This window comes from Haliaeetus albicilla, chromosome 5 (genome assembly GCF_947461875.1).
Source record: "Haliaeetus albicilla chromosome 5, bHalAlb1.1, whole genome shotgun sequence".
In the NCBI taxonomy this organism is placed as follows: Eukaryota; Metazoa; Chordata; class Aves; order Accipitriformes; family Accipitridae; genus Haliaeetus; species Haliaeetus albicilla.
In genome coordinates this window covers 38,704,559-38,718,641 of record NC_091487.1, presented here as the reverse complement: position 1 = coordinate 38,718,641, position 14,083 = coordinate 38,704,559, and the positions used below count along the sequence as shown (strand labels likewise).

The 14,083-nt window shown below is 52.0% G+C and overlaps 1 protein-coding gene across 1 annotated transcript; it reads left to right on the top strand.

The window, feature by feature from the left end:
- Positions 1-1,469: 1,469 nt before the first annotated feature.
- Positions 1,470-7,988, top strand: CCDC177 (coiled-coil domain containing 177). The gene is made up of 2 exons (XM_069784225.1): positions 1,470-2,080; positions 2,765-7,988. The coding sequence occupies exons 1-2, from the start codon at positions 1,585-1,587 to the stop codon at positions 4,702-4,704; spliced, it is 2,436 nt and encodes an 811-aa protein (XP_069640326.1). The 5' UTR covers positions 1,470-1,584; the 3' UTR covers positions 4,705-7,988.
- The last annotated feature ends 6,095 nt before the right edge of the window (positions 7,989-14,083 follow it).

Here is a 14,083-nt window from a genome sequence, read left to right as displayed (position 1 = left end):
ACAGCAATGCAAAGAAGGAAAATGTTTATTAAAGCAGGAGCGTAACCTTATAGTACTGCTCCGCCTGAGTGCATAGATTTCTAGGCATTAGGTTTTATAATTGTGTATGGGAAAACGACTCACTAGCAATGATCCTTTTCAACTCCTCCAGAGATCTCCTCCTGCCCCATCCCAAATCTCCTTTAGTCTTGATGAGGTAGGGGTATGACTCCATGTTTGGATAGTGAGTGTTAATGTCTCCTAAAGTCATACCCAGCTGCTTCTAAAATCTCCCGATAAATCCCCTCCCAATAGCATTTGGAAGACCACTTACAGGACTCCTAAAGATCCACGAGGAAACCCGAAAGATCAAGGCCCAAATACAGCATCACTGGAGGCTGAAACAGCAACCTGCCAAAAGCCCCGAGAAGCCCACACCTTACCTGGCATATACGCTTACCAGCTTAATATTTTCCACGAGGAGGGAACACAGCTATGGCTTGACAGCTACGGCACTGCAGCTAGTATTAATGGTTAGCCCCATCAGCCAGCGAGCTAGGCTCTTCAGACAGCGGAGAGCTGTTCCCTGGCCTGAGGATTTTTCACGTAACTAATTACCAAGCTTTATAACCGTCGCCTGCAGACTATGATGACGACGAATGAATGAGATCAGATTAGTCAATATGGTTTATTGGTGGAGTTTGCCCACTCGCTGCAGATGCATCATTACTGTGTGCATTCATCAGCACGGGGATGAGCATGATTCGAAGCCTCTGCCTGTACAATATGAAACCACAACCAACCTGCAGCTCTTCGGCTTTCTCCCAAAGACTCCCGAGGCCTTTCTTGGGTCCTTCTGTTGCTCTGTATCCTTGTCCCAGGCCATCCTGGAAGTCCTTTGCTGAGTGTCATGTCCTTCCTTACCAAAGCGAAGCAGATTAAGCTGCGTCTGTAGAGGTTAAATGAGAAATTGCTGAAAAGCACTGAAGTTGTAACACAGTGGCTAATGGTGCATTTGCTACTACTGTCCTCTGCCTGACAAAGTCAGAGTGGCTCCACTGTGTGGCACAGATGCTCTGCAGCCCCGCAACCAGCAACGATCCCCTTTTTCCTAAACGGTATATCTCGAGCAGGGCATTCCTCAACCCCACTGAGGCTGCTGAGCCCAGGATCCCTGCAGAAACGGGGGATCTATCAAAGTAACTGCAACCAGCATGTTCAAAGTCAGCACCTGAAAAGGTGTGCTGTATTGCCTATAACATCACTCTTGTTCCCCCTTTGTCAGTCCTGACACATCCCTGCAGCAAGTAATAGCTCGCGTTAGCACTAAAGGGAATAGGGTTTCATGGCTGGAAACTGCTTTGAACTGAAATTTGAGAACTGCGCCTTTCTTTTCCAGCTCTGGCATGAATTGCCTAGGTGGCCCAAGGCAGGTACCTTCATCTCCCGGCGGCTCAGTTTGCCAGCTGTAAAACTGGGTTAGCATCCCCTCCTCCCTCTTACACCCCCTTTATCCATTTTTATATTAACCCTCAATACAGACGGGCTTGTTTGCGTGCAGGCACAGTGCAAAACAGGGGGCACGACCCTGAAAGCGCCTCTCGGATGGGGAAGGATGGGTGGCACAGAGGGGCAAGTGCCCGGCAGGACGCAGGGATGGAGGGATGCGCACGCAGGGATGGAGGACGCCTGCAGCGAAGGACCCACGCCCGGCGGGCCGGCCGTCTGCCGCCCGCCCGTCCGAGCCGGCCCCGGCGCCGCTCCCGCCGCAGCAGCGCCCGGCCCGACCCCTGGCAGCGCGGGGGGGGGACCCCCGCCCGGCAGCAGCGCTGCCCCCGGCCCGGCCCGGCCCCGCCGCGGGGCTGCGGGGCGGGTTCCCCCCGCGCCCGCCTCCGCCCGCCCCCCGCGCGGGGCCTGCAGCGGGCAGCGCGGGGCGCCGCAGCCTGCGGGCGGCCGCCGTGCCCGCCGCCGCCGCCGCCGCCCCGGAGGTGGGGGCGCCGCGCGGGGCCTGGGGTGCCATGGAGGAGCCGCCGCCACCGCCGCCGCCCGCCTGATCCCCGAGGCTGCCGGCACCGAGACAAAGCGCGGGGCTGCCCGCCCGGTGAGTGCAGCGGGGGGGGGGGGGCGCTCCGTCCTGCGCCGTGGGCACCGGCCCGGGGCGGGGGGGGAAGGTCCCGGTCCCGCACGCAGCCCTGCCTGACGCCCCCGCGCACCCCCAGCCCCATTCGCAGCCCAGACGCCCCCGTCCGCCGCTCCGCCGAGCCCGGTGCACCGCAAGCGTCCTCGTCCGTCGCCCGACCACCCCCCCCCCCCGTCCCAAACTCCCCCACCTCTGGCCCAGACCCACGCCGTGCGCCCCCCGCACCCCCCTTCACTGCCAAGCAAGCCGGCGCCCACGGCCCGAACGTGCCGCAGGGGCTCTCAACGCACCCCACGCACCCCCATCACCCCAAACGCCCCCACGCACAACCCACGCACCCTAAAGACGCCCCCCCTGCCCGAGCAGACACTCCCAACGCCCCCGCCGACCGCCCAAACGCATCTCCCCGCCCCAGGCACCCCCCTCCGCCAAACACCGCCCCCCCCCAACACCTCAGGCGACCTGCCCCCCTCCCTCCCCAAACGCAGCCCAGCGGCACACACACACCCCCCCCGGGGGGCAGGCGGACCCCACCACCCCTCTCCAGCTCCTCCCGCCCGCCCTGCCCTTGCGCCTTGCCGGGGAGACAAAAGGGGTCCCTGCGCCCACCGCCCCGCTCACCCGCCGCCGCTCTCTCCCTTGCAGGCCGAGCCATGGTGGAACCGCCGGCTGAGCCTCCCCCGCAGCCCTGCCCGGCGCCCGGGGGGGCAGCGGCGGCGGCGGCAGCGGCGGCGGGGGGAGAGCCGGCCCGGCCCGGGGAGCAGTCGCCGCTGCTGCACCTGGACCTGTACAACTTCGACTGCGCGGCGGCGGAGGGCAGCCGGTACGTGCTGACCAGCCCGCGCTCGCTGGAGGCCTGCGCCCGCTGCGCCGTGCGGCCGGTGGAGCTGCTGCCGCGGGCGCTGGGGGAACTGCTGCGGGAGGCCCCCGGGCGCTCCATGCGGGTGGCCGCCGGCCTCTACGAGGCCTACGAGCGGGAGCGCCGCCGCAAGCTGCAGCAGTGCCGGGAGGAGCGGGAGAGGATTATCCGGGAGGAGAAGAGGCGGATCCTCGCCCCCCTCGGCAGCCTGCCGCCCTCGCCCGCCGCCCGCGCCGCCCCCCGGGCCGCCGCCGCCTCAGCCGCCGGCGGGCCCCGGCCCCATGGCGGGGGCAAGGCCGGGGCGTCGGGGGGCGCCAAGGCCAAGAGCCACTCGCTGGACTCGCTGCAGAAGCGCCGTGAGGGCAGCTGGGGCAAGACCTCCTCCGAGTCGGGGGCCTCGTCCTCCTACAGCGGGGAGAGCCTGCGGGGGCAAGGGGGCAAGGGGGGCGGCCGGGGCCGGGGGGCGGCCGCCGGCGGCGCCGGCAGCGGCTCCCTGCTGGGGCGCAGCTTCAGCCTGGGCGACCTCAGCCACTCGCCGCAGACGGCGCAGAGGGTGGAGAGGATCGTCAGGGAGGTGAGGAGGAGGAAGGGCCTCTCCGAGGTGCCCGAGAGGGACAAGAAGATCGCGGCGCTGATGATCGCCAAGCACCAGGAGGCCAGCCTGCTGCGGGAGCAGCGGCAGGCCGCCCACCTGCAGTGGGACAGCCAGCGGCGCCTGGCGGAGCGGCGGAAGGAGCAGGAGGAGAAGGAGAAGCAGAGGGCCCTCCTGCAGGGCCAGCGCATGTGGGAGAGCCAGGTGGAGAAGCGTCGCGGGAGGCTGAGCCAGGAGCAGGAGGAAGCCGCCCTGCTGAAGCAGAGGCAGCGCCTGGTGTGCGAGGAGAGGTGGCGGGAGCAAGCGGAGAAGCAGGAGCGGCTGCGGAGGGAGAGGCTGGAGAGGGCCGTCCAGGAGGACAAGCAGAAGAAGCTCCATCAGGAGCACAACCTGAAGGCGAAGGAGGAGGGCAAGAAGGAGCACCGGGAGCGAGAGGAGCAGCTCCTGCAAGAGAAGCTCTCCACCGCCGCGCAGAAGAGGCTGAAGAAGGAGGTGCAGCTGCAGAAGGAGAAGAAACTGCTCAACCAAGCAGAGAAGCTGAAGCACGAGGCCTTGCTCAAGGAACTGGCCAAGCAAGAGGCTGAAGAAAAGGAGATGCTGAAGGCCTCCCTGGAGATGAGTTTGACGAAGGCGCAGGAGAACTACGAGCAGCTAGTGGAGAAGAGGAACCAGGAGCTGAGGGAGAAGGCCAGGCGGGAGGACATGCAGATCCAGAGAGCCAAACTGGCAGCAGAGAAGAAGGAAAGAGAGCAGAAGGAGCACTTGGAGGCCCTGGCCAGGGAGACAGAGAGAAAGCTCCAGCATGCTGCCCAGGTGGCCGAAGAGGCCGTCCAAGAAAAAGCCCGCAAGGTGGTCCTGAGCCGTCTGGAGAAGGAGAAAGTGCAGAAGATGAACAAGCAAAAGGTGGAACAGTACGAGGACTTGCGGCGCAGGGAGATCCTCCTCTCTATAGAGAGGAAGCTGGAGAGGAGCGAGCAGATCTTCAAGGAGAAGAAGACTGTCTTGGAAAATGCCAGGTCTGTCGCTCGGGCATCCTTCCATGTCCGGGAAAAGGTACGGGAGGAGACGAACATGCGCACCTTTGACAAGATGGCCTTGGAAGCAGAACTGCATGCCCACCTGAATAAGAAATGAAAGACCTTGTCATGGATGAGTGGAGATACATCACTAGTTGTCCATCATGATGCATCAGAAAGCTCCTCCACATTAACATTTAAAAAGCAACAACAACCGACAACCACCCTAATTTCTTATTTTGGGGGAGCAGGGTACCGCACAAAAATGTGGCAGCTATTTCACATACTGTTTAAAATATGTTTTTGTTCTGGGTGTGTTTTAAGGACTGACCTCAGTCATCTTTACGGAGGGGAAGCGAGTTTGTGTGTCCTCTACCCCACAAGCACACGCATCTTCTCAGAGAGGGCTGCAAAAGAAGTCTGCTTGAAGCCTGTGAGTTACCAATTGATTGTCTACAGCGGAGCTGATTACAACTGCACTCTTTTCAGTTGGAAACGCAGACAACACAGACTACTGACTGCTAGAGCCTACTGACTAAGAACCAAAACTACTCCAGCTGATTCTGGCTTGAGTGACAGACAGCTTGGTTTAAGTTACGGGACTGCATTTTCAAAGCCACTGCACTCCCATGCCGAAGGTGAGGAGGGCTGGAGTAGAGAACGCCATATGCCCCTCGGTGCCCCTCACCCGCTGCTGGTGCCGAGCTAGAGAAAGCACAGATCAAGACTTCGTAACACCATGTAAGTAGACGTTAGGATCAGAGCTGGGCGGAAGCTGCTAGAAGTGCTCACAAATACAATTTCGCTTTTGCCGTTTGCAACTGTTGCCCTTCCTGGTTTTATCCTCACCCCTCCTCCTTTCCAAGTTTCTCTTGCAAACATTTGTACAATTTATTATTTTCTTTCGGAGGGGGAGAGAGGAGAGAAGTTTGTGGGCAGTCTACAAACTGACAGGCACCCACGCAACCCACTTGTTCATTAAGATACGTGAATGAACCTGTGGAAACTGACCTTTGTGGCAAACATGCGGATCCATTTGTAAATGGAAATCTGCAAACAGATTGCATGGAGAAATTGCCACCCTTGGGAGTTCTCAAAACTTGAGGAGACCCTTGGTGACCTTATCCAATTTGTCCTGCCTTGAGCAGGAGGTTGGACCAGGTGTTCTCCATAGGTCCTCTCCAACCTAAAGGTTCTGTGAGTTGCTTGCAATGAGACATTCACCCAGCTCTTATCATCGTCTACTGAGCAGGGCAGCATTTGCCTGTCCACTGGTGCTAACAGTTGTATTCTTATAGAGGGCATAAAAAAGAGTAGATGCACAAAATAAGGTACATGACAGATTCTCTTAGATGAGGATCATGGCTTTTTTGTAACTAACTCGGTACCATTTAGAGGTAACTGAGTCCTTCTGCCCTTAATGCACTGGAAATGTGAAAAGCCTACCTATGCCCCGTGCACAGCATTCAAGTAAGACAGCGTTCTGCTCTAGGTTTCCATGTTTACTCTCTGCTGGGTTGCAGTTATGAGCGTGCATCCAAACCAGGCACTTTCTGCTGTTTTTTTTCTGGCTCTGGGCAGCACCAGCTCTCTGTTCCATCATCCATGACGCCTGGATGGCATCAGACCTGGAACGTGGGGGAGAAGCAGCAAGAACAGCCAGGATCTTGCTTCCTTGCGGATGTCCCTGACAAAAAACACAGCAGAAGAGAAAACCAGAAGAAGGTTGACATATGGCACAGGCATGCAGTCCTGCACGCATAGATTGCTTACCAGAGTTTCCTCGGAGGTGACAGCGGGTAAAAAACCTCTCTAAGGAAGGTGTTAAGTGAACAGCAACAGCAACAGTAGACCAAGCACAACCTGGTACCCTGCAAGGCTGGAGACATTGTACAAACAGTGTTGAAAATTAAGCGAGTAGGGATTTTCTTTGATTTTGATGGAACTTGCTCTTCTTTGAATCACGGTACAATTGGTGCTGTTGAGGGCAGGCAGCATGAAAGTAGGGCACCTGAGCGATGTTTGCTCTGTCAATCATTGGCTCCCTGTGTAACGCCAGGCAAGTCCTCAGGGGCTGGGCTTGCTCCTATTGATATAAAGGGAAGCAGAGTCAGGCTCTTGGGATTGCTGGGACTTGGTGGAAATAGTAACACTCGGCTTGGCAGAACGCTTCAAAGACTTCGGACAAATCATGCTAACAAAGCACAAAGTACTATTTATTTTTATTTATTTATTTATTTATTTATTTGAGTGGTTATTAAAGCAAAACATATCCATTGGTGAAATGCACTTATTAACACGAAAATCTAAAAATATTAGTAGCTGTGGGAAGGACAGCTGTGTTACTGTTTCCAGCTATGTTACTGTTTCCAGCTAGGAGTCTGTCCCCTCACCCTCGTCCTCAAAACAGCAATCAGTTTGAACATTGAAACCAATCCTGCTGTAACACTGGACAAGGTCCTTGATAAAAAAACGGTTGTCGTCACGTGTTGTTTGTACCACAGTGATCCATGTGTGCTGTCCTAGCTGCAAAGACCTAGAAAAGAGATGCCCAGTGGCCCAAATCCAGCCTGCACAAAACTTCCTTGCTCCCTGGCAGCACTAGAGTTGGGATAAAACCTGCAGTGAGTCCAGCATAGCCAACATTTCACCTTGTTTGTAGCCTTTGGGGATGCAGAGAAAGCCTGCCAGCATGGATGTGAGGGCTCTTGCTCCCTGCGTCATCACGCTGTGGTTAAAGTTCACTGCTCGATCCATTTAGCAGAGGGCAAATGGGGAGAGCTGGGAAACAGTGAAAAGAGGGCAAAATGTGGTGGACGAATGAGCAGACACAGTCTGTAACTGGAACAGCAGTTTTTCCCTAAAGGTCTACCGCAAGATACCTGAAGGCTTTGTCCAAACCTCCCTCTGATGGGGCATTTCCAGTGTGGACTGAGAACATTTTACGGCCCAGGAGACGTGTCTTGGCCACTGACTGTAATTACACCTGGGGTCCATCTCCTGCTGCTGACTGAGTTTGACACCTTGGGGCTACAGCCGAACTAATTAAAACACACCTACGTGGTGGTAATTGGATTGGCAAACTACTGTTCCTATACCATGCAGTGTGCAGCTCAAGTTTTGAATGTGCAATCTAAGAAAAAAATATTTTTTTTTCAAAAGACATTAATCTGTGTATGGATATTTTTTATTTCTGTAGTGGTGCCAGTCCAAAGTCCGTGAAAGTCAATGGAGTTTGTAAGTTGTTTAAAATTGCAGCATGGAAAGCTAAGTCAGCAAGTTGGGTGGAGGCGTGAGAGGTATTTCTTGGGTCTGCTTATGCTTCTGTTTATTTGAGAAGGAGTTTTACTGGTGGATTTCTGTGGGAACAGAAATTAAACCCTGGGACACATGTAAAAAGTATGGCCCTTTTAGATGAGGCTTATTTGGTGTTTTTGATATTGAGCTGCAGGCCAGGGAGAACTAAAAATCAAAGCAAGCAACAGGTTACCTCACAGCTCAGAAGTAGATCACGGCTTATTTAGAGCAGAGGAGCAGCTGATGAATTTGGTTAGGTCCTGCAGAAAGGTAACTTAGGTTGGTCCTGTCCTGGGATTAGAAAACACATTTTAGGCTATTGCTGTACTATAGTCATAAGGTTATAATAAAGACTTTCCTTCTAGGCCGTTTGCGTGCATGCCACAGAATGACCACTAGACCTTGAAATACCCATACTTTAAAAGCAACAGCGAAACTTCCATCACTGGTAACACATCTTAGGTCCAGTTAACATCAAATTCCCAGGTTTCAATTCCTAAACGCTTGGAGTCTAGCTCCAGGTTTCATGTTGGATCCCATAGATATAACGGGACAACCCAAAATCTGAATCCAATGCCACTAAACATTCCAATCTAAAGCTAAACACTGACATGTGGACGCACCTCTAACCCCACTTGAAAACCACTGCTCTGCTTATTACTGCCCATTGACTAGGACTACTGTTAGAAGTTGATCTGCTAGAAACCACTCTGAATGTTTACAGGGTTTCTGAAGTTGAGATACTGAAACACGAGGGAGAAAGACTCCAGTGTCATTTAAATGTTCTAAAAACAATTACAGGACCATGTCCTGGGATTCATGTTCAGGTAACCGCCCCCCCCCCCCCCCCCCCCCGTCATTATATACTAATGTTTTGCTTAGTGAGACAACATGATCAAGCACACAGTATTGGAAAAGAAGAGTCTGTCATACTGCTGGCTGTGGGAGAATAAGACAAGTAATTTCAGAGGCCCCAAAACTGTGCAGCCTGGTTTCCTTGGGCGGGTGACCTGTGATTCTCACTTCAGTGAAACCAAGGCTGCAGGATGAGTTCATCTTGTATTGGACATCAGAGAACTCATACATGGGGGAGAAGCATTGACAAAAGAGCAGTTTCTTTTGCCTGAGCTCTGGATGAAACTTTCACACATTTTGAGTGTTCACAGACTACGTTGTTTATGTGGATTGTCTAGTTTTTAATAGCATCTGGGCTAAAGCTGGAGCCCTTCAGTGCCAGTGAGAATGCCAACAATCTCTTCTGCACACTGCCTCTTCACACAAAATTCATCACTAAACCACGATCTCTCTGTCAAGGTTGAATTTGGCAGACGCGTTCAAAAGCTATTAGGAGGAGCATCTGCACTCGTTAATATTTTACAAGGTATTTTTTAACCCAGTTTATCATAAATTCTTTCACCGCATGGATAAGAGAGATGTGAAGATTAGATTTTTCACCTTGGTTACCTACTGTGTTTCTCTTTTGATGCTTATGGAGCTCCAGGCTCATTCTGTGCTAAAATTTCTCCTGATGCCAGGGGAATTCTGTTCACTAAACAAGTGCTGAATATGCAGTGCACACAGGTCTGAGAGGGGACTTATTTTGGTGTGCATGTCTTTACTAAGCCAAGCCTGGACAGGGAGATGTGGGAAAACAAAGAATTTGCAATACAAAGTCCATCAACCACTAGTTTTCTAGAAGTTCTGCTAAGAACAGCCCTGGAACCACCTCTGCTAGCTGTCATCGGGGAATTGACTTCTTCAGGGACGTGGCATTTTCTGCTCCCTTACTGACCTCAGAGAGAGCCAGGCTGATCACATCCTACCTGAGGATGGCTACTTATCGCCACTAGCTGTTACACCAAAACAAAAGATTTGCTTTCAGCTGCAGGTGTTCTTCCTCTGGTGGTGAAGACCGAAATATAATAGTTAGAATGCCATTTTGAAAGTTGGGGGGTTTTAATCTTTTTTTTTGTTTTTGTCTTCCTAAAGCAGATGCAGGGAGGTATAAGGACAAGACACAAAACTAGTTAGATGCAGCACACTGCAGGTGATGACTGTGACTCTCTGCACACAGTTCTGTTTTGCAGACCTGGGACTGTGCTGTTGTTCAGAAGAGCAGCCACCACATCCAGGAGAACAGAGGTGCTCTGGGAGGGATCAGCCTGTTCTCACATCACACAGGCTCCCTTCAAAGCATGCAAGTTTAAGCTCGTTTAATGCTTTGCCAAGTCAAGGTCCTAGGGAATTAAGTTTGTTAGAATCAGATTTAGCTGTCATAGTTGTAAAAGAAGGCTGTCATAGGCAAAGAAGAGGAACACACTGGCTTAGCCCAGTCCTTCTGGAAATAAGCCCCATGACATTTACTTTGCAGTGCAGTACAGGCATGTTCTAACGTGAGCCGATGGAGCCCTAATACAACTCCTTGTGGGAGTGCAGCCCCACAACCCCTTGGCAAGCAAGTAGCCAGTACTGAGGCACGGTAAGAAAATCATAATGTTTCTGCTTCTAGGCAGGAGGCGGCTCTGCCCCTCTTTTTGGTGAGATGTTACTAGATGATGTTTTGAAAAGAAAACACTGGGAAGGGGAAAAAATGCAAAACTCTTCTGTACAAGATACCTGGAAACACATTCTCCATTTACGCAGAGCAACCACCACTCTGGGGAATGCTAGTGTTCAGAGCCTTCATAACAGAATATGCCCCACATCCCGCATGCCTCTTAACGCTAGGGCATAAAAAAATCAATTCTAGGCCTGACTTCTTTGTCCTTTGCCCATTCTTTGAGCATAGCTCTTAGCTGTGAAACCCGGCCTTGTTATTGTAAGATTCTAGTCTGAAATGACCCAAATCATTCTCTGGCACCTTTGCACTCATCTCCCACAGCCCTGCCATTCAGCAAGAAATCCCCTGCATTACAAAACCACTCTGGCAGTAAGAAATATCCTGTATTACAAAACCAAACTGCCAGTGTTATTTTGTTCTTATGTGCTTTACAAAGCTCCCCGCTCTAATTTCAGGACCTGGCTGTGAGGTAAACTAGTTATCGCTCCCAGCCTAAGTATGGGAAAACTGAAGCAGAAAGAACTGATGTGACTTGCCCCTGGCCATGCTGGCCTCCGTGATCTAGCTGGAGCTCTCGCTCATGTCCTCCCTGTTCCCCAAGCAGCCCTCTAATTAACCGTTCCTGGTTGCAAGGGAAGGATATCCCTGTGCCCCTGCTGTGGCAGCTCCTCTGGCTTCTGTTCTGCAGCTGGTGCTTCATGGAGAATGAATGTTTTAAGCTGCCAGCCTCCACTTCTGGGCATTTCCCTCAAACCTTGAAGCACTTTCAAATGGGGGGCCTGAAGGTGAGTGGCACAGATAAGGCTGCACTGGGAGCCCGGGACAGAGGCAGGGGGGAAGAAGGTGCATTAGCAAAAATGGGCAGGAACTACAGGTGGAAACGTTAAATGAACGAGCAGGCATGGACTGAGAATCCGTATACCATCCTAGCTAGCTAGAATCACTTACATCTCTATGACGGCATACAATAACACTTTCTTTCAGCATATTAAAGTTACAGGGCCCAGTTAATCCATTAGTTACCTCCCTAGAGCCAGCAGTTACTCCAGGAATGAATACAGCCTAGATATATTAAACTTTTTATTATTTATGTACATCATAATGGCTTGGGATAGGCTACACTTCCAAGAGCTCGGTGGAAATTTTCCCCTGCCTGCACTGTACCCAGGCAACAGGATGGGAGGGTCACATATCAGTTGGTATTTTTAGGCTGGGCAACAAGTTTGTCAATACCCCATGCTGCATGCTGCATTCTGGGTGTTTGCAAAGCAATGTCTGCTTAAACAGCTCAGCCCAGCTGAGGGGAAAAGCAGCTGGCACAGAGGCACTTTGTCAGACAGCAAGCTAAACAGTGGGGAGTAAGAGATTTGGCTCTGTGTCTGTCAGATGCTACTGGGAATGTTTTGGTTTGTAAGAGGGTGATGGGATAATTTCTTCTCTTTTTTAACCACCTCCAAAGTAAACTATGCTATTTTTGACAATTATTTAATCATTTATAAGAGATGGGAAAGTAAACAAGAAAGGGAGCTCAAAACACACATGTGTAGGTAAGGCAGAAAGACATTTTCCTTTCCCTCCTGAAAAAAGCCCTGAGCATTATGCCAGCAGTTGAGAGTTTTGTTAAGTGCCAAGTTGCATGCATTTTGTTAGACCCTGGGGGCGGGGGGGGGGGGGGGGGCACTCTGTTCACAAGCTTTTCTCCTGTACATGCTGAATGAGACAGGCTTCATGTTTACCTCCCAGTAACAGCTATTTCTTCAGACTTCAAGGAAAAGGTGAGATCCATGAACAGAAAGGCAGTATTATTTTCACTGCAGAGGGACCACTACACAGCTGTCCTGGGTGGACTCAGCCCATGTCTGACATGAAGCCCGACAGAGGAGTGACACTTTGCTGTCATCAGGGGATTTCTGCAGCCTTCACCCAGACAGTCTAGGAGCCTCTGCACCACTTTCAGCATGCACCAGATTCAAGCTGTCCTTGTTTCCTAGCCAGTTTGGTCCTGAAGCTCCTACTCCCATTGCCTGCAGCTAGGTACCTGGGGAGCCAACCACAGGGTGCAGCCAAGTCTCCGCTTGTCTGTCGAGTCTTCAAGGCAACTAATTTGCCCTGCTTTTCCTTAAACTGAGGCATGCTTGTGCATGAGCAACTACAGGAACTGTCTGAATCTGGGGTTTGGGCCTTTGGGTGGTGTAGATTGAAAACCTACAGAAGAGCTAGGATGTTGCAGCACAGCAAAGGGATGCTGCTGTTGGATTTTTAAATAGCAGCACCACTAATTTGCTTCCCTTGCATTGCTTTCCCAGACAGTGTACCATGAATGAGGCGAGAACTAGCAGCCCCAGAAGAAGTGATTAGGTGTTTGCCCTCCATGCTTAGACCAGTGCTTGGCATGGGAAGTGGTGCCCCTTCTTGCATGAGAGGGAAGCTTTCCTTTCTGCAGTCATCATCGCCTTGTGCTTTGGAGACAGGCTGGAATCCTGTCTAAGATACATACACCCTATCACCACTGCGACGACTGCCAGTGAGGTGTGGATATAACCAAGCCAGTGTTAAACAGACTAGCTCAGTCTCCACCAGCAGTTTAACTGCAGCAGTGCAAAACCTAAGATGGGCTAACTGGTCCAGTATTCTCCAGCTTGTCCTTATGGGCTTTTCAACCCATCCTGAGCTCTACCGGTAAATCCATAATTAGCTTATATTGGCCTGCATGACCTGTCATGACAGGAATTTTAGACACATCTTAACAGCTCTGAGTCATGACATTAATTTTTCTGCTAGCAGTTTCACCTACTGCTGTGCAGGAGGAAGTAAAGCCAGGGAGGATTGTTTCAGTAAACCAGAGCTGACCTGCCTGCTCTCAGAAAAAGCTAGGCAGGTAGGCAAGCCGAGGGATCCTTCAGGGCTTTATGCAACACTAGACCACCTGACATCTTAGGTTTGCTGTAGATACACTCCATATCATTTTGCATGGTAGCTGTCACTCCAACTCACATCTCTTGGATGCTGTGATTCCTAATATTTTCCAGGCAGAAAGCACTCTGTCTTGTAACAGAAGTTTTCTGTGATTCCTACGTTTCAAACACATTTCAGGTATTTCAATGCATTTTATTTACGGTTCCATCAACAAATTGTGGAAGTGGAGATTCCTGAAGGCAGTAATGTTCACACCCAGAGCTACTGTCCTCTCTAAGTGTGTCTGATCAGACTACGCTGTGCTACTCCATAGATTTCTTGCAGCTCCTGCAGTCTCTGGGAACCTGCGGATCCCTCCCTGCAAAGACACTGTACTATAATGCAGATGCCACGTGATTCAGTCACAGCCTGCGAGTCCCCAAATACAAAGAAAATTTGCTGTAAGCTACCGGGGGAATTTCTGCAGAGTCTTCTGGAATCCACAGGGGCCCTTTCTGTCCATCCTGATGCCAGCGCTGTATAAACTCACATGCTGTATGGTACCTGCTGACCTAGCAATACCGTCTGAATCCTCTCCATGACAACACACTGCAATGTCCTCAGGTACAGGGAGGCATCCTGCAAGCAGGCAATGCTGGCGAGGGAGTCAATGTATCAGATGTATGGAATATAATTTTAGCATAAGTCTTTTCTATGGGGAAGTTGGAGGCACAAATGCAAAGGG

Excerpts from the sequence above, each read along its gene's own strand:
- CCDC177 (XM_069784225.1), top strand. The coding sequence starts at position 1,585 with ATGGGGAAGGATGGGTGGCACAGAGGGGCAAGTGCCCGGCAGGACGCA. Across the intron at positions 2,081-2,764 it reads AGCGCGGGGCTGCCCGCCCG|GCCGAGCCATGGTGGAACCG; the intron begins GTGAGTGCAGCG and ends TCTCCCTTGCAG.